This window comes from Polyodon spathula, chromosome 8 (assembly GCF_017654505.1).
Source record: "Polyodon spathula isolate WHYD16114869_AA chromosome 8, ASM1765450v1, whole genome shotgun sequence".
In the NCBI taxonomy this organism is placed as follows: domain Eukaryota; kingdom Metazoa; phylum Chordata; class Actinopteri; order Acipenseriformes; family Polyodontidae; genus Polyodon; species Polyodon spathula.
In genome coordinates this window covers 10,641,314-10,666,573 of record NC_054541.1, presented here as the reverse complement: position 1 = coordinate 10,666,573, position 25,260 = coordinate 10,641,314, and the positions used below count along the sequence as shown (strand labels likewise).

General features: G+C 39.9%; 1 protein-coding gene across 1 annotated transcript in view; it reads right to left on the bottom strand.

Moving 5' to 3' along the window:
- Nucleotides 1-10,530: 10,530 nt before the first annotated feature.
- Nucleotides 10,531-25,260, bottom strand: part of LOC121320181 (cadherin-4-like) — a 260,158-nt gene continuing 245,428 nt past the window's right edge. The window contains exons 9-15 of the mRNA XM_041258433.1: nucleotides 24,363-24,616; nucleotides 18,305-18,447; nucleotides 14,476-14,700; nucleotides 13,700-13,933; nucleotides 13,382-13,521; nucleotides 12,956-13,120; nucleotides 10,531-12,700 (exon numbers count right to left, since the gene is read on the bottom strand). Of these exons, the coding sequence (XP_041114367.1) occupies nucleotides 12,494-12,700; nucleotides 12,956-13,120; nucleotides 13,382-13,521; nucleotides 13,700-13,933; nucleotides 14,476-14,700; nucleotides 18,305-18,447; nucleotides 24,363-24,616 (1,368 nt within the window). The 3' untranslated portion in view covers nucleotides 10,531-12,493. The remainder of the gene's footprint in view (nucleotides 12,701-12,955; nucleotides 13,121-13,381; nucleotides 13,522-13,699; nucleotides 13,934-14,475; nucleotides 14,701-18,304; nucleotides 18,448-24,362; nucleotides 24,617-25,260) is intronic.

Below are 25,260 nucleotides of genomic sequence, written 5' to 3'. Positions count from 1 at the left end.
CGCCTCCGCCACCAAAAAAAAAAAAAAAAAACCGGGCTATTGGAGATCGGAGCCTCCGCCACCAGAGGGAGCCGGGCCGCCGCCGCCGCCCCTCCCACCACCACCGGCACCAGAGGGAGCCGGGCCGCCGGACATAATTGTGCTACTTTGGAGATTCGGGGCCCCCCTCAACCAAAGAAGGCTTGGGGGCTCCGACATCAACCCCGCCCACCACCACCCACCATGGGAGTAGCCCCCCCAAGGGACATAATTGGACTTGCACTTCAATGGGGGGAGGTGTGTGGCAGAGCAAAGCTCTGCCACCTGATAAAATGCTGGGGTTATAAATGCTGCTGAATCTGTGAAATATTGATTTAGAGGTTAATAGCCTGTTGGCCTCATAATATGCATCTCCAGTCAATCTGCTACAGAGCGATCTGTGCGTCGAAGGAGAGGAAGGCAGGTTAAATGGAAAGGGAATTATTCTGCGAGGAACAATGTTTCATTGAAAGACTTTAATCTTTTGCATTTTCGGACATATGTTCCCTCATGCATCAACAACAAAATAATAATATGGCAAAAATGCATAATTCAAGAAACTGTTTCTTACATGCCATATGACACGTCACATGTCACAAACACACCTTCTTGCACCAGAATTCATCAAACCACTTTGGGATGTTCATTTTTGCTAAAATGAAAACGTGTGCCTTTCTGTGGTCATAGACCACCAATTAAGTACCGGCATATTATTTTTAAGTTTTTAAAGGAGTAAAACCAATAGGGATCTTGTAAAAGCATAACACATAACTTACTGCTTCTAATATATTCACTGCGTCATAAATGCTAATGCTAAGTTAAGATATTTTTGAGCTACCCGCATACCATCCCATCCCATAGTTAGATGGCATTATTGCTGCTAAGGTGGCACAACACAACTCTTGGGTCTATTCAGTTGCTGCTGCTGTATATAACATTTCCCTATTCTACAGTGCATCCTGATGTAGTAATCCCTTGATTGGTAAAAGAACTGCATACTGTGTGTGACCTGTCAGAGACCAGTTGTACCCTATTGTATTTTTCTGACATCTTCATATCCAAGTAGAAGGGCACTCTGGTGTTCATAAACTGAATTTGGTTTAAATATCTTGCAATATGGTTTTGAGATATATAGCATGCCCTAGGGTGCAACAAATGTATGCATCCTTACACTGCAGTGCGGCAAGCTCAGTTATGAAGCATAGAAAAATAACCCAGTTAATACGGTGCAGTAGATGTTGGTTAAATCAACAGTACATTTCTAATGATGTTTTTATATATTTCCTATGCCTCCTGTAGTACAATCATAATAAAAAACATGTTAAAACAATAGGGTAGAATGACCAAGACAAAGTATGCATTTAAATTTTAATACAAAGGGTTAGTTGGCAAACGTTTTCTTCTTTGGCCATCGTTGCTTATTGTGCTGTGCTGCTGAATTTCTTGTTATAAATGCAGTCTTCCAATATACAGTCCAATGCAAGCCCCCAATGAGCATGGAGTATGTATTACATACACTACTAAATGTATTTTGGGGCACAGTTAAACTGGAGGATTGGCTTGAGAGTCTGCAATGATGTGCACTCTTAGACAATATTGTGAAATGGATATCTTTATTAATTTATTTAACCTCCAAACAGCATGAATGGCACTATTTTTGAAATCAGTAACAAGAGTCACAGATTAAACAGGCAGTGTAATGTAGATTGATGAGAGGCTATAAATCTGAAACACGTCTCAATGGGATGCGTTGCATGCTACTGAATTTTTTTAAAGGTAGTAACAATGCTTTGAAAGTATTTGAATGCTACAGGAGACTGCAGGCTTTCAGATGGACTTTTCTAGTGGGACAGTAAGCGTTAAAATCAACCACACCCTTAATAGAATTACAGTGCTCCCTGTTTTGTTTTTTTTTGTTTGTTTTTTTGCTATCTGGAATCTTGAAGATGGTGAATTGGTGAGTAAATAACATATTTACTGTCAACATAGACTGGGAAGAAAACAAATTTAAGCGGAGAATGTAATAGGCAGAGAATCGAAGTAGTTGTAAACTTGTGCTCCTGAGTCATGTGTAGTGTTCAGGTATGCATTGCACGCACACAAAGGCTGTGACGAGGATGTAAAATAATTCTCACGTTATTTCGTCAGTATCCAAGAAAGTTAACACAGCTGGTAATAGTCACAGCTCACAAATATTGCTCACGGAAAAGACATTTCCAGTGTATTACAAAACTAGTCATTTTATTAGAAATAAAGTGACAGAAAAGGCTTATGGGAGCTCTCTGGACAGGCCGTAGTCAACGTTTCCTCTTATTGAAGCAACATGCAGGCTACTGGCCTCCCAGGTGCACCCTTTAAATAACCCCATAGAGAAACATCACCTCTCAGATAAGAATAAGTTTGGCCCGCATTGCCCTAGGTTAATAATCAACTTAACCCAGTTCCATACTGTAGAGCATATACTTGATAACAAGAGACATACCTGCCCCTAGAAAAAAGTGCAAGCAGTGGAGCACTGAGAATCCTGAGGGTGTCTTTAATTCTCCAAAGAAATGCGCACTAAAGGTATGTTTCGGATGACAGTTTCTGAGTGTAAATATTTTCAGACCCGCAAATCAATAAAAAATAAAATAAATACACAGTATGTAGTCTCATTTAACGATATGCAACTGTCTTGTCTTTAGTTGCACACTGCTTTTAGGATACACATTTATGAAATGTAATATTGCTTTATCCTGAAAAAGGTTTATTGTGCCAGTCTTTCGATAGAGAAGAGCATTTTGATGAACGATAGAGAGGATTAGAAGATATTGTAGTGGCTCAACAATAAACAGAGTGTGAGAATATCTTTGTATTTTATCCCACATCACCATCGGTAACCAAATAGCTCCAATTTAATTCAAAGCTCTGTAGAATGCAACTGTACTTGAGGAAACCTTGTCAAGAACCCTTATGCTGGTTAGCTGACAACATTGAGAGCTGAGGATAGCATCAACCAAGAAAGACCTATTCAATTAAAAAAATTCTAAAGATGTATTCGTTTCACTCCTGAGAAGGGATTATGAGATATTAGATGAAAAGCATCCTTATGTTGCATGCTCATTCCTGGATCACGTAAACTCCTGTATGGTGGTCGTGGTTGTTTTTGTTACTTTAGTACAAGCAGAATTGCTGTTAAGATTGGCTGTTCAATTCTCATCTCTTTCACTTGTAATGTTTAAAATGTAGTTTATTATCCGTCTTTACTGAAGCTGTGGCGCTGGTACTGGTCTATTACAGATTGACAATTGCTCTATTATAACATGGTTGCTCTTCATTTTAAGGTTGTTTGCCCTGCTTCAGTGCAGCAGACTGAATCAATCTACTGTAAAATTTGGGTGGCGAGTTAGTTTCTGATTTCATTCATTACCATTTTTCACACACCACCTGCAGTTGATATCTATTCCCCTGTGGTTGGTGTCATTTACCTGAAAAAAAAAAAAAAAGATGAACATTAAGATATATAAATGTGCCATCCTGCTTTACTGAAACTGGGGAACAGGTAATTGACACCCAGAGAGATGTTTCCTCTGGAAAGGATGCTCTGTCTAGAAAAGGTTCAAACCTGTGGACCAACATGCCGGAGAGTGTAATAAAAGGTAGGCAGGGGGTTGTGGCAATGATGAAGGGAATGAAAGGTAGACCAGTATATTAAACTTGATTATTATGCATTTAACATGGATGTTTTTTTGGCTGTCATGGCTACAGAGCAACGAGTAACAGGAGAATGAATAAGGAAGCTTGAAAAGGGCTGGCAGCATTGCATCATTTAGGAGTGTTTATTAATTCTACTTCAGTGTGGAGACAGATAGCATATTATTATTATTTTTTTTAGTACTTCACATTTGGAATGTTTTCAAGCATTTCACTGGCTTGCATTAGAAGCGGTTTGGAGGTAATGTTTTTTAATAAAGATTTAATACGTATATAAAATAGGATTGCATTATGGAGTCAGCACTTCATTCATCATAAGTAATATAAAATTGAACCAAACTGCTTTGCAAATGGCTTGGAGATGTAATTCTGGCTGACACAAGAACATTTTAGTGAAAGTCACTCTGAATGGGAATTAATTTTTTTTTTTCTTTTTGAGTTTATTTGTATAGCAGACTTCCTGTGGGTGCATATGCAGACTCAGTGCCCCTTATTGTTTGTGACCCCAAAAATGACCAGGTGACGTCCAAGGGGGGTGGGGGGGTGGGGAGCTGAATAAAATCGTCAACTTAGTAAAAAGAAAAATGTATCTAGCAAACTCCTTTGAACAGAAACCCACTGCTCTGCCTGAATGTGAAGCCTCATTTATGAACACGCCTACATCTTTAATCATTTTTGTAATACCCTAACAATGCCATGACGTCAAACTGCATTGTCATTTCAGGCTGAACATCACTCATGGTAGCGAGTCATTCCGTGGGTATTTTCAATCTTTTTATGTACAGAAATGTATGCAGAATCCTGTGCTTTTCATTGGATGCTTATAACCAGTGAATAATAAAACCAATGCCAGATATTGATACTCCATGTACAGGAATGTCTGCAATCCACCTAGAACTCCAAATCCACTTCAGCGATAAATGCAAGATGTGCCAAAACACATTGAAGATTAATGCGATATGCCCAAAAGATTTGTATTTGACATTCACTTTTAAAAAAAACAACAACAAAAAAAAAACTACAGCATCACAAAAGGCTTACTGTAAATGCATCAAATCAGTACAGGAGTACTTTCATATTGTGTAAAATCTAGTGCCTGCTTACAGATGGAATATACATGACCAGCATTGACTTGTGTGTGCACTGGCCAAGGTAATCATTCCCAAATCTTACCAGGTGATTTTGCTTTGTTATTTAATGTATGCAGAGTTTTTGGATATGAACGTGGCTGGTCCAGCACAGGTAAAGCAGCCTACTCGATTACATTAGGATATCTGCATGGTTAAGCGTAGTTACATGATTTCAGTTAGGCTGTTGCTGTATATTAATTGAATATCTGAGTTAGGATTCTGGCACTGCAGGAGATGACTCTGAAATATCGATAATGTGCAACACAAAGTAGTTTATTTTTTATCTCTCTCCCCAGAATGCATTTTTAATGCACGATTACGTTGTAAAACAAAATAAATAAATCTGCGATCAACTCTTCAGTTGATTAATCTGTTAATCGGATATATATATATATATATATATATATATATATATATATATATATATATATATATATATATATATATATATAACATGTACAGGTGGGTAACTGGGACCATACCATAGGGGACCATAATGGTAGCAGCTAGTCGACACCATTGGAATCCAAGTTTGCCAATCCCTGTCTTTGGTGGCATGAAACTCTGCAATTGGGTAATAAGATCCATGATTAACTCCAGAAGTGTGCACTCTCTGAAAAGGGAAGTTAATCTTATATACAAAGTTAGACAGCTTGACTGCACAAGGTGGTGCAGTGGGCTAGTTCAAGAACATTGCTGGCATGTTTCTCCTTAGAGAACTGGGTTCAACTCCAGCCAATTCCTTTTTATTTTCAAAGACTTGGTTATTTTCCCATACAGTCATTCAAAAAGTAAGATTTTTCCATAGAAATGAGATGGCATAGTGTACTAATTCACTAGTATGCTATGCTGTTGTCCTTGGTGGAACTGTGTTCAAATCCAGTGGATTTTTCTCTTATTTTCAAAGAATTTGTTCTTTATAATCAGTGTGAAACAAACTATTTTTTTGGGAGCTGATGGTACAGTGGACTAATCCCATGTCCTTCTCTTCCTGAAGACGGCAGTTCAAATCCAGCACCTGGACGCAAGTTAAGTAATGATGTTGGTTGTGTTTCCACAGATGGAAGAGAAGTAGACCTGGCCTGCAGAGGGAGGAGGAGAGTGCAAAGCAGGGGTGTTGCTGCCTGAGAGAAGAAGAACAAGACACACTGTTACTTTTCTTCACAAGTCTCTTTTAAAGATTCTTGTTGTACACATTCATAGATTGTTACATGCATACAATATGAATCTTTAAAAGAGATGTGTGAAGAAAAGTAATGGTTTGCCTTGTTCCTCTTCTTCACTCAGGCAGCAACACCCCTGCTTTGCACTCTGCAAATGGGGGGGGGGGGGGGGGGTCACACCCTCCCTTTCTGTTCTCTCCTAGCTCCACTTCATCATCTTCCACTGCAGTGCAGGTCTTCTCTGCCTCCATCTGTGGAAACACAACTCTTTTACTAATAACTGCTTTGTGTTTCTGTGGTTAGAGAGATACAGCACATGTCAGGAGTAGCTTTTGCGATTACAGTTGCAGTGACAAACACCAGCATGACTTGCAATTTCACTTAAGTGCATAGAAAGCATAAAATATTCCCAAAGAAAAAGCAAGAGGATGGAGAAAATAGCTTGAAAGAATGAGCACAGCCTTGCTCTGTTATCACACACCTGTGCTCTTAATTGTTATTCAGCAGACTGAATAAATCTACTGTAGTATTAGGACTGGGTTAGTTTCCCATGTGATTCATTACAATTTTCATACACCACCTGTAGTGGATAAATATGTTCTGCTGTGGTAGGTGTTATTCTCCTCAGATTAACACAGATTATTGGCTTCAATATACTTTCCACAGACACACTTCATTCATTGGTATGATCATATTAGAATTCCCCATGCTTTCTGTCTCTTTCCAGTTATAACTCCACAGGCCAAGCTGTGCCATCCTTCTTTACTCAAGATAAGATAGATCTGCCATCTTGTGCAGCTGGGCATCAAAACGGCAAAACAAAACTGCTGCTCATGCCAACACCATGCCAGAAAGGGGGAAGGAGAGAAAGAGAGAGAGAGAGAGAGATTGGGATGTTTACTGTGCTTTCAACCAAAAGGCTTCCATCTTCGATCAGTCGCCTGTTTTAAGTTCTTAATTCAGTCCCCACAGCTGCTTTCCTGAAAGAATGGGTCTTGCTGAACTTAATTTAGTCTCTTTCTGGCAGTGGAGTGCTTAGAGTTACTAATCGCTTGTCTAAGTTTTGGATGGCCGGTAACTGCACTCAATCGGGATTAGTGACAAGCCTTTCTCTGGTAAGAGAAATAGGAATATAAAAAAAAAATTCTTCAATTTCTCATGCTGCTATAGATTTCGTGACTCTGCGACTACATGACTTGTTCTCGCCATTGATTTCTAATAATTAATCTAAGTGTAAAGTAGAATTAAAACACGAAAGTCATTTCTACTGAAAGCTTGTTCTCTGTGTGCAGTGGACCTCAAGCTGTGCCCCCTCCAAATGCTAGCGTACTTTTACATTGATGATCTAGTCTAGTAGCGCTCTTTGTGACAAGATGTCGTAGGGTGCTTCAGAATGAGCTTTCCAGCTTTGAAAAAATGTCTTCAATCTAGTGCTGATTGTGCATGCTTCATTGCTATAACTTGACATTAGATTTCATACACACTCAAATAAAGGCAACACAAAAGGGGACCTACAAGTTTTCTGCCACCCACACCCCTTGCACCATGCTGGCAGATTACTTGTGCTTTGCTGAGCCACCACTGGCATAGCTGCCAGTGAGAAGTTCATAACAAGGGTTTAGCTTTGCTCATGCACTATCATCGTTCCCCTTGATAAAGATACACTGCTGTGCTATTCAGAGGGGCTGAGTTGGCATGAAAGATAAATCAACATTTCACAATGGAATTAAGGGCGGGCGGGGTTGGGGGAGCAGGACAAGGAACAAGAAAAGGTTGCTTGCTGTGTTTTTTTTCCCCCAATATAATCTTGCCAGCAGAGGTGTTTTTTATTCTTCAGTTTTTGCTGATGTAGTTTAAGCACTCTTGGCTGCTTCAAGGAGAAGGGATAGAGCGACACATTATTTCAATCTTTGCACATTTCCAGATGGATGCGTTGCAAAGATTTCTCTTTCGCTGTGTTATTTAACTGCTTCAGGAATGACAGCTGCTTTTTGCAGGGGGGCTGCAGTGTTGTGGTAGTGTCAAGATGGTGAAACATTGTTCCTGTGGAGATGTTTTTGTATACCCCTAAAAACTGTTAGAAACCATCAATATAACGGCACTCATTTTGATGGGAATGGGATTGAAGCAGGATGTACCTACTCCTTTACCTTGTGTTTACCTTGAGGGGAGCTCTCCGAGAAATAAACCAGAAAACATCAAGCATTTTTAAAAGGGGAACTTTATTTATAACACAGGGTCAGGTGCCAATGCACCAGTTTATTATTTTTTTTATTTATTTTTAGCTTTTATGTACATTATAAATCAGCAAGACCGTTTATGGGGTTGAAATCAAGATCTTAGTGGCACTATAAACACACGCTTAAAACAAGAATACTCTTCCCTTTTTACTTACATTTTACTTATTTTTTGGTACAAAATGGTACAAACAACAATACAAAATAGTTGTGCTGTTGACAGTTTACAAAAAAAACGTATCTGAAATTGTTAACTGTGCCAACCAGTCATGCGGGCTGCTATGCATTTTTAGTTTTTGTTTATTAATAATAATAATAATAATAATAATAATAATAATAATAAAATAATAATAATAATAATATTAATATTTATTATAATTATCATTTTGTCCATTTATAAAAAGACACATGCAAAAAAAAAGCTCCAATTTTACGTGTATATTTGTTCTTGTATTTTAAGCTTCAAGCAATTACTATATTACGCACACATTATGGTGAGTAGCGTCAGAAGGTTAATTAATTGTGTGTCTGACTCTAATTATATGCTCTTAATTTTTCCGAATAAGTTTACCCTAGCTTTATCCCTTTTTAAAAGCTTAATTTTTTAAAAAATGTTTTATATTATCCAGTCTCGAGTTTCATGCTTCGGGAATTTGAAAATCAGCAACAATACATCTTGCTTCATTTTTGTTAAAGTGGCAGCAACTCCACAGAGCAATCCTTCTCTCTGCCAAAGGGGACACACAGGAGGGTTTAATGATCTAGTACGGTTGGTGAAATACTGCGCCGTGACCTTTGTACTTAACAAAACACAGGCCTGGTTTGTGTTCCAAGGTTATAAAAGACCTCTAAGTGCATGCAAGTGATTTCTCTGATAATAGTATGTACAATACATCAACAGGGAACCAAAAAACAGAAGCTTAGATCAACCACTGTTCAGATTATTTAAAAAGCCTGTAAATGAAGTTCACCCCCTCCTGTGGTGTTAAACCAATGACTCAGCTGAGATGTGAAACAGGGATCCCTTTCTTACAGACCTGTGTTAAAAACACTAAGGGACTCTGCCCAATTTAAAGCTTTAAAATATAAGGATTCACCATTGCTAGTTTGGGAAACTATAAACGAGCAACTCAGTATGCTAATTGTGCTCTTATAGGATTACAGTAATTTACTTCTTACCAGGCTTTTAATTACCCCCCTCTCCCCGAGGCTCATGAAATTGACCTGCAGCCTGATTAAAAAGCTGTTCTGGATTTCTGGGCCAGTTTGTGATTTTATGTGAAAATCCAGCCTTGTGGAAAAAGGCAATTCTCTTGCTGAGGCTCATTGTTTCTGTGCTCCCTGTTAACATTCTCTGTGTCGTCCTTTTGCTGCTGCGTCACAAGTACCTTTTTTTACCTTTTTGGGCTGTATTGACTACGCAATTCTTATTCAATGATTCATAAATAATATGATTACTACACCCTGTAACCTCCTATCCAGACGTTCAAGTGATTCTCGTTGTGTATTTGCACCCTATATTGGTAAATTATAATGGGACTTATATATATATATATATATATAATATATATTTTTGAATATATAAATTTTACCGTCCATGGATGAGTACTCCCTGTGTTGCAGGGATCACCATATTGAACATTTCCTACATGGCAATAGTACCAATGGTTTGTAACTTGCTATTGGAGATTAAAGCTTTACCAGAAGTTGAGTACTTTTTACATGCTAACGATTGGTTTCACCGACCCTGATAACACCGACATTGCACTGCCTAATGGTAGATTTGGGTCTGTGAAACCAGCCACACGACAATGATCTTGATCTGAACAAAGACGTGGCTAGTCCCTTAGTCAGTGCTTTCGTTAAAAAGGTGCACTCCAGAACTATCAACACAAGCTAAACAGCACCCTGCTGATTCTGAGCATTTTAATGAACACTTGGAAGTTCAGTTTAGTTTACACAAAGTAAAAATCATTTTAAATGCAGCTCTGTGTAGCCACTTTTTCTCTGAATTTAGACAATGTATGTGCCAAGTAACACGACCTTGAAATGCAATGATATTATTGTCTGTTTACGGAGCAGGGTAAAATGTGTAATTAAGGAGAATATATTGGAGTATTCACATTAGAATTCTAACTGTTTGTTTTTTGTGGGCTGGAGAGCTGCTGTACTATGAATCGGGCTCAAATTGAGCAGGCACAAAAAAAAAAATAAAAAAAAATAACACACACTGTAAGATCCAAACGGTACTATAATTATATGGAAAGTACAAACTACATTCTATTAAAAAATAAAATAAACTTTGACAGACCTCTGACTCTTCTACTCTTGCTAGCTGTACAGTAATCTAACACCCAGCAACGGTGTGCATATTCACAATGTATGAGGCTGAAGCTGAGGCATGAACTCAATTTCAGAATGCTCAAGCAGCCCCAGGGTTTTCCTCCAATCTAGAAGATAAAAAACTAGCATTAATTAGTTGAACGTACAGAAGCTGAAGTGGACAATGGAATATGAATGGTTTGTATTGTAAGACAATAGCAATTTGCATGTGAAGGCGCCATGTCTTTTTCCTGTAGCGGGTCACTGATGGGAGACTCTACCATGGGACTGGATACTTGACATCCGACAAAAAGCAGTTTGCACACCACACCATGAACTTGAGGAGCCTTCAGCAGTAGGACCCCACACTTCAGCACTCTTCTGGCACACAGAGCAGTAAAGGTAAGCAGTTCAGAAGTTATTCTCTAATACTTAAAAACAGTTCATTTACTTTTTTTATAGTATATAATCCCCCCCCTCCCCCCCAAACCACGTTAACCAGTCAAACCACAGAATTACAGCTTTTACTTTGAAACATTTGGAATCTTCATGCATTTTTTTTTCACTTGACAAAGTCATACTCTAGACCACGTTTTGCATCCAGATTCTTACACATTTTTTCTTTTTTCCCCACTTCACTTTATTAGGACAAAAAAGTGGTCTATATCAAAGAAGCAGAACTAATTTGGCCTCCAGTGCCTTCAACATAATACATGCCTTTTTTAAAGTTTAATAAAGACTTAAAATAGAGTGTGTGCAACCCAACAGGTTAAATATGATAGTTTACACAGCAAGGTAACAGAAGTGACCTAAATCTCAAATGCACAACAGTTCCACTAAACTAGATGACCCTGTATAGCGGAAGGTATAACGCTTGTTTTAGAATTCAATAGACCCTTGCTGTGCCACATTTATTTATACCATTGTGTTTATTTATACACATTATGCCTTACAGTATGTTTGTCAGCTTGCTGTACCATAGACACATACTTCATCAAATATTATAACCCCAGCAACTCGCATTGGGAAATTGTTTGAACTGGCTAGGTGCCACCAAAAGTATAACAGAAGGTTCTGTTTACCTGATAATAGCATCATTTTGAATGCATTTACAATAATGTGCTTCTTAACTGTTTAGAGCAGCAAGGATGAATTACCAAATGACTTCAATAGTCTACTGTTCTGAATATTCAGACACACACTAAATAAAAGCCCCATACTGCATCACAGACACAATTAATAAACGTCTGACACCTCAATGGGGTCCGGGGGGGTGGGGGGTGGGGAGTGGTGTTCAGTTTGTCCTAGCTTTTGTGTTTGCTTCAGGCATGATGATGGCTGTTTAAAAGTTGCACAAACCACTTTTTAATTACTACCTATTTTTTTTTTTTTAAAGGCAATCTGAAAATAAAATGTAAAACTTAAAACTATATATGTTAATATTTTTTTTCTTATGTTACCATCCAAATGCTTTTTTTTTTTTTTTTCAGGGTCAAAGAGGGAGAGAGTGCCGCCCGAGCCATTCGAATGACGTTCAATCCTGAGATAGCGGGAAACCGATAAAACACACCAAAAAAGGCACTTTAGCAACAGTGCTTCTGTTCTAAGGAATTCAAGATAAGAAAGAATGCCTTTCACTCTTTTTAATGATAAAGCGAAGGTTTCAAGCAAAATAAAGCACCTCCCTGCTGCCTGCGTTGAAACAAAACAATGCAGCTAAAACAACAAGCATTCATTCATGCTATTAGACAGCTTAATTCTAAAAAGAGAAAAAAAAAATAATGACAAAAAAATTAAATAAAAAACACATTTGTTTTTGCTTGTTTTACTGTCAGCAGGGGACATTGATTAAAAAGCTGCCTCTGTACAGTCCTCACTCTTGATTGGTTGGTTTCTGGAGCGTCGTCTTCGCCTCGCTGGTTGAGGTCACTTAGTCTTCATCTCCGCCCCCGTACATGTCTGCTAGCTTCCTGAAGCGCGGGCCCCAGTCGTTGAGATAGTCGTAGTCCTGGTCGCCGGTGCTGGATGAGTTGAGTGAGCTTACAGAGCCCACTGTCGAGCCGCTTCCTTCGTAGTCGAACACCAGGAGCGAGTCATAGGGAGGTGCTGTCGGGTCATTATCCGCAGCTCTGAGGCCCTGAAAGGAGAGGAAGAGTGAGTGTGTGTTAGACCTGGAGAGAGAGAGAGCAAGATATTCCTCAACTTCACCCACGGATTTACTGTTTCAATTGATTTCAGTTATAATGCAGCCTGGTGCAAGCCCTGTGAACACTGCACAGTTTTCTCTCCAAACCCCACATAAGCATAACCATATACTAAGGGGCAATGATCGAACCAATTCAAAGCAGTAAGGATGCAGTTTAAGGTTTGGGGAAAGAGACTATCTCTGTACTTCGTTGATGAAATCCCCAATGTCCCCGGGGTGTGGGACGACCGGTCGGGTTGGGTACTGGGGCTCGGCTCCCACAGGCCTCTCGTCCACCCTCCTGATCCCAGGGGGCTTGCTGATGATGTGATCCAGGGACTCGGGCTGCTGGAGCTGGCTCAGGTCATAATCCTGAAATCAGGGTGGAGAGGGAGAGAAACAGAAGTCAGGGGAAGGACGAAGGGGCAACCAGACACCTTTTCTGTAACCGTTACAGATTATCAACCCTGAGGTCGAGGGTTTGTAATCAATTAATAAGGGGGGGAGGGGGGGGGGGGGGAGGTGGGGTGTAGACCTGCAATGGAGAATTATTTTATAGACTGGCTAGGCTTGCCTGAAAATGACCAAGTGAGTTCACACAAGAATAGGTAGATGCAATACATCTGAGCTGACCTGGTCCTCCTCGCCACCGCCTTCTTCATCATATTTCAAGATGTTGTCTCGCACGTCGTCCTCTGGGTCGATCAGGAGCTGTTTGGTCTGTCTCTCCTTCTCCCGTCTCTTCATCCACACCACGAAGAGGAGCACCATGGCTGGAATGGAAGAAACTCTTTTTGTTTTTTATTCCATTAAGCATAAACATGTACATAATTTGAAGACACTGCACATCTACACCAGTCTAATCCACAGGCATTATAGTTCACCCTAGATGATGCTTAAAAAAAACAGATTATAGATTAGCTGTACTTGCAGAGCTTGGTGTGTACTCACTGAGCAGTATGATGATACAGATGAGGATCGCAATGATGGCTCCAGTGCCAAGCCCAGCTGCTGCCACGGCCCCAATGGTGGTGCAGTCTCCATTCTCGTCGCAGGGGCACACCTTCACCTTGATGACTGAGGTGTTGGACAGCGGGGGGTTCCCCGAGTCTGTGATAATGATGGGCACGTCGTACACTCCCGACTCCAGAAACATGATGCGCAGGCTCAGCTGGGCATAGTCACCTGAGGGTCACCGAGACAGGGTTACCTTTCCTACATGAAGACACTTCTATGACACAACCCCTTCTAATTATATTAAAAAAAGTCTATTTATTCTATACGTTGCCTGCAAATTATGTGTGTTTTTTGATTTGGAGTTTTGTTGACTGAGGCCTAAGTTGAGACCATCAAACTAATTTCACTTGTGAATCGAGACTGATTCCAATACCACCCCACCCTACCCATGCACTAGAGCTACACAAACCCATTCTTTGGAGAAGCGTACCACAGGTGGGGTTCACTGGGGTTGATTTACCATTCAAAATTAAACAACTGAGGATACAGCTGCATAGATTTGTGATGATTGCTGTTGTCCATAGAGCCTAAGAAAGCAGCAGTCATCACAAACCCATTCACTTGTTTAAGTTTGAATGGCAAATTAGCCCAATCAACACCAATGACCCCCACCTGATGGTCAGCACCTGATTTCAAAGGACAGCTCAATCTGAATAATCAAATAATCATTCTGTGCAGCACAGCCATCTACTAAGCCACTGCCCCCTCACCACTGAGTCGGGAGATGGTCCAGTTGCGGCGCACTCTGCTTGACAACTCGAAGACGAAGGGCCCCACATTGGGGTCCATGTCTGCATCAGCAGCCGTGATGTTGATGGCGTTGGTGTTGGGCTTCTCACAAATCTGGGCCTCTCTGGGCAGCAGCTCGGGAGCATTGTCATTGACGTCAATAAGGTAGATCTGAAGTGTGCCTGTACCACTCGCTGCAGGAAATCCTGGGTGAAACAACAGAGACAGGGACTGCTTTTTGTACTGCTGTGAAATTTTGGAACTGCTGCTGCTGCTAATTTTCTCATTCAGCAATCTCATTAGATCAGCTCCAAATTTGGTCAATTTTAATTTAAGAAATGTTAAAAGTACATTTGACATGTAATGCTTTTTACTGTAAGGTCCCTTCACCAATTGCACTGAGCTGGGTTTCTCAAAATCAAATACAAGACGACCCTTTATAGTGCAGAACAAGTTATAATGTGTTCTAGTCAAGGCTCCCATTTGCTCCATAATGCCATTCCACCAGCACTTTCATTCTTGTTTTATGACAGAACACAGTAACTCAGTTTCTTAACTATGACTCCTGTCTACAGCATTATAAAAGATGAGAAGTCTATGTCTAAAAATTACACTGATAAAAAAAGCTCACAACAAAACAGCATTGTGTTCCTCGGATCATCCAGACCTTCAGGCACAGTGAGAACATATTGAATTTTGATCTTAAAAACCTGAGAAGCAGAAACACTGCACTGTGATACATAATCTGCTCCCTGTACCCAACGCTGGGAATAATAAAGAGATTTCTACACATCTGACAGCCTGTTCTGATTACATTTGATTGAACAGAACAATAAGACGGGACTAGTTTCTGCAGTGGAACAAAATATGCATGCGCAGACTTCAAATGCCTCCAGCTATCAGTAAATCAGTGTAAAAGAAAGAACTCCAGCACTAACAGTGATATACAACTTCTAGTACTTGCTTTAACAATTTCACAATGGTCTCGTAAGGATAGCTCAACAGGGATGACATTGGCCCAGAGGTACATTTTGTACCAATCTGTATAGAGGGAATCCAGGTTAAAACAAGGACTCCTTTCCTCTTTAAGAAAGTGTCTGATATGAGAATTAATCTCCCTGCTATAGCTTCAGTCCTGGTAATGTTGAGGCAGGATTGCCGTCAATGGTAACTCAGACAAACTGTACATGTGAAATTGTTTGTCCTGATTGACCACCACAATCAAATGTTGTTTGTAGATATATGGGTTATTGTTAAGCAGTGAACTGTATTTAAATTAAAGCCACTTCTGAGTGTTACTCATTTCTGTTTTCCATTACTGTAGATGGCCCAGTTTTCTATTCTATAAATTCTGTTAATTTTGTATAGTCTGATCTCAGCCCTTGTTTGGACGGCCCCTTTTTAAAAATACAGACAGGCTGACAGTTGGGGCCCCACAAACACTAGAACTGTGACAGAACCATGTAGTGTTATTCTAATGTAAATAACTACTGTGCTATACTGTATATAGTTTTCTATACATAGATAAATCACAATATAGAAACTTCACAAGATGTAGCCAAATATCAGAGGAGCGTAATAAAAAATAATACAAAGATGTTACATTTGTGGAGAGATGATGCTATAAAAATAAAATATCAAAAGCACAAGAAATACGATTTTTTTGTTTTGTTCATGCCTTTGTGGCCAAAAATCCAGAACATCTCAAAATACTATGCAGTGGGATTCATATTTCCATCTCTACCAAGTGTTAACCCTTTAAAGTCAGTGAGCTCTAATGAAAACAGCAATTAAAGAAACAGCTTTAGAGATTATGGATTTTGTCACTCTGTTGACAACTTTTTAATTGTATTAATGTTGCCACTTCAGAAGGGTCTAGCTGTGAGCGAAGATGTGACAGAGCAGTCATGCAGTAGGCTCTGGACCCTGTGAGTTTAAAAAAAAAATGTTTTCATGACAACCTCTGCAATCTTTGGCCCTGGGAGATTTTATTGATTTTTTCCTTGTTGCTGGGTAAAGCCGCTAGGCTAGTAAGACTCACCTGTTCAAATTCACTTATCCTAATGCCTAATGCTGGTGATCGATTGCTTGGTCCCTCCTGTGGTGCATTCTAATTCACACATCTAATGTTCTACCCTGCTCTGGACAGCTCAGTGTATTGATCCTGACCCTGCTCACTTGCGTAAATGTGTGATGGTGTTGTTGATATCAACAAAGTTTACCCTTTCAACAACTCAGGCTAGTTCAGTTTTCTACACGAGCCGAAGGAAAACTAACTCTATGAAATAAACAGATTCACTCACTGGATACCCATTTAATATATATACACTGTATATACACACGATTGTCAAACCACTTCCTTCAATATTCATCAGTACCATACAAAATAAATGTTTGTAAAAGCAGAAAGTGTTGAAGCAAGCTATCATTGTCCTATTCTTGCTACGTCAATTCCAGGTTAAAACAAGCTATATATAGAGAATGAGAAAGTGGCTTTAGAGGCAGTGCCAAACGAATTATGACACCAACATCTGAGATTTGAAGGCATTCTCTGAGAGTGTTTACTTTTGGAATACCAATATCCCGAGCGGGTATTACTATAATCCCTCCAGCTTTACTTCTGAAGACACTCCCACTACAGAAAGGCTGTCTGCACACTGCGAGTGATAGCAGTTCAGACTTGAATGCACAAGAAAGCCACAGAAGCAGTAGAAGTAATGCAAGGAGCTCCTAAATGTCTTCTTGTAAAAACATGATTAAAGGGAGTGCAGAAATTTCAGATTTCACATTTAATGTCCTTGACATTGGAACATCTGGCCACTGGATGGCGCAGCGCACAAAGTTGAAATCTTATTGGAGGTACACAGTTTAAACTGGCAGAGTTGTTTGGTAGAGTTAGCACAGTGCTCCTTAGTTGTTTCATGATGCCATTTTATTAATTGATGTTTAGACCTTTGTTAAATGGAATGGTAAATGTGTAATATGCTTTCATGACCTGTAGAAGGGCTCTTTCCTATTTGAATGTTAGTCAGAGAGAAATATCAAGGCAGTATGTGCTGCCCATGCATTTAGTGTACTGTGCCTGGTCTATTTCCACAGAGTCAACATCTTTCACCAACATTAAATGCATTAAAATGTATAAAACAACCAAATAACTGCTCTAATTCACTCAATGGCATGGTGGTGTGCAATGCTGACATGAACTTTATTCTGGTTTTAGAAATTAATGTCTTAAATTTAATGGTAATCCAGCTGCACAACCTTAAATCACTACTAACTTGCGAAATTACATCTAGAGGTCTGTGGCATCTAGAAGCCAAGACACTAACACTCAACTATGAGTAAAGTACAACCAGGGCCTTAGCAACGAACAAGAGGTGTCATCTTCAGGCTCGTTTCAGTGGCAAAATGTCAACTTTTCATGAGAACAGAGCTTTTAGACACTGTTGGCAATATGCAAAAAAAAACAGCAAGCAGTCTCAGGAAGTTCCTGAATTATGCACCTCCATGGCCTGGTGACGCTTTTCAGTAATTTCCAGTCAAATCCAAATGCATTTTCCTTCTTGTCCTGGATTCCACCCTGACACTAACTCTACCTCATTATAACAGGCAAGACTGTCCATCTCCATCACCGCCATGCACGATAACCTCCAGAGTAGTCCCTTTCCTTCACTTGGGTCTCCCTCTTATTATTTGTAAGATCTCCGGGGTGTCCCGTCGGACAGCTAACACAAAGTGACAGGCCTGTCACAGCCTTGTCTCGTCCCGGCTGCATCACAGATCGCTGCTGGTGCATAGGCAGGTGCTTACCATTGTCGGCTGCTAGGAAGGTGGCCTCGTAAACGTTATTTTTAACATAGACTGACTCCCGATCCAGGACTGCAGTGGTGGTGATCTGACCATTGGTGGCATTAATGTTCAGCCAATTTGCTGGATCTGACAGCTTGGAGTACCTGGGGGACAAGATAAATTAATATAAGTGAACTCTCTCCCTCCGTGTGTTCCAAGCCACTGACAGTTTTCCTTCATAGGATCTGACATTTAACTAAAGGTTAGCATGGCTTTCACCCAAATCCCCGACACCCCATACAGTTATGTATTACTTCATCTTTTCAGTGATTTACCTTGGGTGTTTCTTAGCTGAGATGCCACATCTTATTTCAGTTCACTCCAGTTATTTGGTTCAAGTTGTGTTTATCTTTTTTGTATTTCTTTTCTTTATTTTTTTCCAGTTTCTCTGTATTACCTCAAATAGTTTATTTACAAAATGTAAAATTATTTAGTAAATTAGACCCAGGTTAAACTGAGTAATATCCTGATCCACTTGGAAGATAAATACATAACTAAAGCCTTTTTTCTCAGAATGACCACTAAAACTCTCATTCTAATACACCACTTTATTTCTGCCAATTTCTCATAAAGCAAAAACTTTACTTCCTTCCACAAGGGCTCTGAGGTTCAGAATCGTCCAAGCCCCAGCTTTTACCACGTGACCGCACTGCTTTCAGATTGAGTGCTGTCTATCCCACAGTGCCGAGTCTTGATATAGATGTTGTCAATGGCCAGTGAAAAGCAGACCTTCAAAATTGCATCGGCTTCTCCGAGTTTCTCAGCCTTGAACATGCAGTCAATTTCACCTAATTGTCCACTTCTCTGTACAAATCATTGGAACCAATTACCTCTGCTGCTTAACATGACGGGCCATTCTGATGACAAAGCATTGGAAAAAGGCTGCAGAAATGAATTGACTGAATTATGTTTGGTAATTTGCTTCGTTGATGGTGCTAGAAACCCTTGGTAGAGCACAAGTTTAATCGTTTCTTATTCCTGACCTCTTTCAGTCTTTGGACTTGCAGGTTTGGTGACGTTTAGAACACCAAGTGTATGACTTGAGGCAGGCTCAAACCCAGGCCTCCAGATAAGAAAGGCTACAGAATAAGCCTGCTGTAGTTTCAACCTTCACACAAGGTAAACACATAAGGGTTAACAGATCTGTCTATTACCAATTAAAATGTCATCTAGTTGTAGGGTTACTATTGATACCACTAACCAATGGTGTTTATGCATTGCATTTTAAAACTGGTTGGACTGATCTTGCATTGCAATTGGCTTGTCTTCTATAACAATTTGAATAAGTGTAAATTTATATATACACAAAAGACACCAGTGTTGTCTGTTGTATTGGTAGTGCCCATGTCTGAAGTTTAATGTTGCTTATTGCCTAGATATAAGCTGGAGTCAGCACATTACCCATAACTTATTTCAACAACCAAGGACTCTTTCTGCTCAGATTGTGTTTCTGTAATGTTCTGCATGAAGGGAGCAAACAGTAGGGCAACATGAAATATTAATACCATGGATTTCCCAAGTCGTTACCAGTCACTTCCAGCAAACTTCATGGCAGCTGACTGCATACTGCGCCCTACCAATGTGACTCCCCTGCAGCTTGTTAAGATCATTTCAATGAATTTTTTTTCTCTGAGCAGGGCCTAGACAAGGAGAACCACGCTGGTCTGTTTCATACTTTTCAACCATTTTAAATGTGTTCAATCTTTAAATGTATTTAAATTACATTTATTTACCTATGTAGGTAAATAACCTTTTTTTTATTTCCAGGAAGCAAAACAATCATTTCCATTGTACCACTTTTTAATGCATTTGTAAATACATTAGACATATCAATTCAATGCATTGTACACCGAGCAGTTGCTGTTCAAACCCTGGGCTATTTACATTTTTCTAGTTACAAGTATGAAATTGGCCCTTGGTCAGCACACTTTTTCTTGGGCATTTGCCAAAAACGCTTTTAAAATAATCAATTCAGACTTTATATTAAGCCTGTTCTGATTGAGAATTCCCTCAAGTAATTGTAAATCAATTTCAACTGATATTTAAAAGGACATACAACTGATACAAGAATGTACTACAGCTTACCTTTAATTCAGTGCTGTGAACGATGCGTGTCTCAAATTCCAGAATAAACCACGCCTTTGGAGCTACCTTCCAATCACTATGTCTCCTTGGGGTCATGTAATTAACATGTGGCTTGCAGTCACGTGGTAAATCAGAAAAATAATCTTAAATTAACAAATGCACCTTTCCTATAAAGAGTGGTTCTTTGATTATCAGAATTTGAGACAAATGCATCGAACAGCACTGCGCTGGTTTACTTTATTGATGTATTAGCTTGACCACCTTCAAGATCTTAGGTGAAATTACATAGCTCAACATTGGTACAAAATGACTAATCGCTACACACAACACACAAAGCTGCAAGCGAGGAGCCCAGGAGTGTGATGACACTGCCACATGCCTTTACTGCCTAAAGGGTTAGGAAGCTGTGGGAGGGACAGACATTAGCACAATGAACACAGCATTTATACTGGCATTGCCATCCTCCTTTTAGGTGTCTGGAGCAAGTGATCGACACAACGGAAGAAGATGTGTCTACTCTTGTGACCCCCTAAGCGTTCACGCCAATTAATTAGAACAAGACAATGAATATTTAGATAGCTAATTGCCGGGTATCGCTCTCAAAACGCTTAGCATGCATTGTTTCATGATTCCCCTGCTGCAAGGTAGGAAACTGCTATATTAACGAAAGCAAATAATAATACAAATAAATGCTTTGCAGGCATTTCTTGTTTCTCATTATTATTTGTTTCAGAGCAGAGTCTGCTTTGTGCTTTTTATTTTACTCACCCTGAAGATGTATTAAAGAAAAATGTGCTCACTGTTTTCTGATGTAAAAAACTTGAAAAGATCTATGCGCCAGAAGAGTAACACTATACTCACAATATTAACACTGCTATTGCACATGTAATATCATGGAAAGCGAACTTCTCAGTGTAATTTAATGGTACTTTGACTAAAATGTTAAAACACTCGGGTATTCCACTGCCGACTGTGGACGGGAGTTCCCAGGGGGCAGCGCACAAATTGGTCGAGCACCGCCTGGAGGGGGGGTGGGGGTGTCGGTGAGGGCTTATGTCGGCCAGGGTGTCCTCGACTCACTGTGTACCAGCAACCCCTGTGATCTGGCTGGGCGGCTGTGGGCTTTCCTGTAAGCTGCCCAGAGCTGTATTGTCCTCCGACACTGTAGCTCTGGGTTGGCTGCATGGTGAGCCTGCAGAGTGAAAAGAAGTGGTCGGCTGACGGCACACGTTTCAGAGGACATCATGTGTTCGTCTTCGCCTCTCCCGAAGTCAGTACGGGGGTGGTAGGGGAGAGCTGAGCCTAAAATATAATTGGCTATTTTAAATTGGGAAAATAAAACCGGGTAAGATCAATTGCCGACTACAATTTTTTTTAAAAAAAAGGATAAATAATAAGTGTTAAAACACAGCTAAAATGACCTTCCTGCTCCCATTATATGTGTTAATAACTTTGTCAATGGCAATTAAACCCAATGTTCCTTATCCACAATATCAAACTGGGAACATGTCACCTCATTAACAAAAGACAAGACCCCCTGCAAAATGACAGATGGGCTACGGTGGCATACACACTACTTACGCACGAGACAGTGGAAAACATACCATACAATATTCTACAATGGCTTAAAAGAGATATTTCCTTTGAATTTCTATACATATAATAAATCACAATGCAAGCGGGTGAACTTAAATAGGGGGACATCCCTGGTGGTTTCTTGTAGAACAGATCTGTACACAGTTATTAATTATAACTAAAAAGAAGAGGAGTAGTACGTTGAAATATATATTTTTAAAGGCCCTTGGTTTGCGACCCCCACACTGTAAACCCTTCCCCTTACAGCATACCCATGTACCTCACCCACGGTCTCCTGTAAGTGCCCCCTGTTGTGCACCACATGCCTCTGCTTCAGTTTTGTGTTATTTTCATTACTGAGTGAGTGACAGACCAGACTGACATGGTGTCCCATGAGGTAGTACAAAGTGTATATATATATATATATATATATATATATATATATATATATATATATATATATATATATATATATATATATATCCCCCCCCCAAGATCAACTGCTCCAATGTCTCCTATACATTTTTTAAGCTGTTACTCAGTTTGCTTGTTGTCAGGTTCCACAGATCCCCCCAAGTAGAACAGACTAGTAAGAGGCTTACTATAAGGCTTACTTTAGATACAAATGAAAAAAACAATGAATGAATAAAATAATGATCCGACCCAATCGGAAGAGGCTCAACAGGCTTATTGACAACCACATAGGTCTTCACAATGGGATACCCAGATTTTAGATCTTGACTCAACGAGGCTTCCCTGGGCAGAGACAAAGACATGCAAGAACGAGCGGCTGGACCTCCCTGTTCTCCCCTGGTCTGTTTCGGATTGTGCTCTCCGATGGAGGCATGAGTTAAAATAAACAATGATCCTAAACTACTGCAAAATAAATGAATGACATGTTTTTTTTTTTTTTTTAAGTTTCTTTTAAACAGGTTATAACAGAACCCCCCTGGGGCTAGATTCACAATTCCTCCAAGTTCTGTACCTAGAATCTCTAATCTCTAATCTTCTTGAAGCTTTGAAATGCTCTAACATCTGTTTAGCCGCGATCTTCATTAAGAGTTTACCGGATAAACCAGCCCACTGACTGCCAACAGCATGCTCAAATCAAATTGCAGAAACAGTAGGCGCTAATGGTATTCAGAAGGCTGTTGAGCTGTTGAGTTATCAGCCTGTTATCAATCTTTAGATGATGCTATTTCCACAAAATCTTTAACGGGTGTCTTTGTCAAAACGGCACACACATACTACACACATTCACAACACACAAATGTATGCACCGGTGATTAATCTGTAGGGAGAATTCAACTGAATTAAACTACATTTAAAATTAAAACTAAACACGCAATTAATGTATGCTGTGTTATTTACACCACAGCAGTTTACACTGCGTGATTTCCCCAGCCAGTACCATTAATAAAGATTGATGTTGCATTTACAATCAGTGTGGGGAAAAACAAAACAAAAAATAAATACAAAATAGGAGTGAAAAAAAACCTACTACATAAAGGCAACTTGAAGATTCTTGAGTGGGCTTGACTAGAAATGTACAGATTTCTCTTAAGAGATAGAGACGAAAAACATAAATTATTGAAATTACAGCATACAGTTCTGGCCGGAGAGGAGCTGCAAGATATACAGGGAGACGGAAACAGGCCGTACTCCACCAGAGACTGTTTTGCAACCTTAAGGTGCTTAAAAAAATGTGTGACGCAGTGGATTTCAAGAAACGAATCAGAAGTACAGCAAGTGAAAACTGCTGAAGTTATTGATGAGCATTCTTTGCGGCTGCTGGGAGTCAGTACTCTTTGCAGGTATGAACCTACAGCTTAGCGTTGGATAATCGGAGGTTTCTTAATGTCAAGCTCTTGACAACACCAGCTTGCTAATGAGCAGCATTGGCACAAAGGTGTGCTTACATTTTAGGCTCCCATACAACAACCGCTCAGACTCTTTAAAGTAAATGCTTAACGAAATACCCTGTCACCTATCTTTAAAAACACCAGCAAAACAGCTAAACACAGACATTGCTTTCAAATAGTTGGTATCGCTGAAAAAAAAAAGCAATGATACATGCAATACATCTCCCAAGTGCTCTCAAAATATACAATCAATTTACTGTTGTTGATATTAAATGGTGCTGATTAATTCATTTAGCTTCAGTAAAGCTATTCTGTGTTTTTTTTCTTTTTACAGCAAGAAAACTGTAAATGTGTTTCTGGGCATTTTCAGCAAGGAAGCTGCAACTCTTAACCCTGCTGCTAAAGCCTTGCACCTTTTGACTCTGGGGTTAGGAAATGAATCAGATTTCTTTCACTCCAGCTGGTTTCTGACAGGAGGCCGTGAGGGAGCTTCTTACCTGACTATCTGCTGCACAAAGCGGTCAGGGTCTGTGGCGGAGAAGGTGCTGAGGGCTGTCCCAGAGGGGACCCCCTCCTCGAAGCGGATGAGCTTGGGGTTGGATGAGAAGTAAGGTGCCTCGTTGACGTCCATCACTGAAATAGTAACCCCCGCGGTGGACTGGAAGGAGGACTGGATGCCGTTGGCCAAGGGGGCCTGGTTGGAGACCATTACAGTCAACATGAAGGCTCTGTTCATCTCATAGTCAACTGGCTGTTGAAAGATGGAGAGAAGACAGTGAGGTGAAGGGAACACAGGGCTGAAGGAAGACTGTGGAGATAGAACTTTGTGATGATTTAGGAATAATCTTACCATGAGGACCTGATCAACACTTATGAATCATCGATTAGGAATGATTATGACGGTTTATCTTTTATGAAGGTGTAATAAATGCAACCCAGTGTGGCGTGCTTTGTTTATTATCAGTAAGATTGAATGTTTGAGAAGTTTGTCTCTCTCATGTGGGGCAGTCCTTTTCAGTTCTTAAGTCATTGCAAATAGCGGCATTGAGCACCAGAGGGCTCTGGAGAAATGGAATCGGGAGCCTCAGCAAGTCATTAACAAATGACACAAATTAATTTACAAAACAAGACATATATTACAGGTTTCCCAGCGGCATTAAATCATTGTGATCCGTTGTATCTGCAAGGCATTATTGATAATCGCTCCTCATCTGTTGGGTCTGCAATTATAAGATAAACTGAGCGGTTAGTTGTTCTTCGGAAAGGAAAAGTGTAGAGAAAACAGCTGGGCTCCCTGTTACAGCCAAACAAATCCTCTGCCATGAATTAACTTTTTGAGATTTACATATTCATTCTACGTTCCGATTTACATATTTTAATTGCTAATTAAAAGAG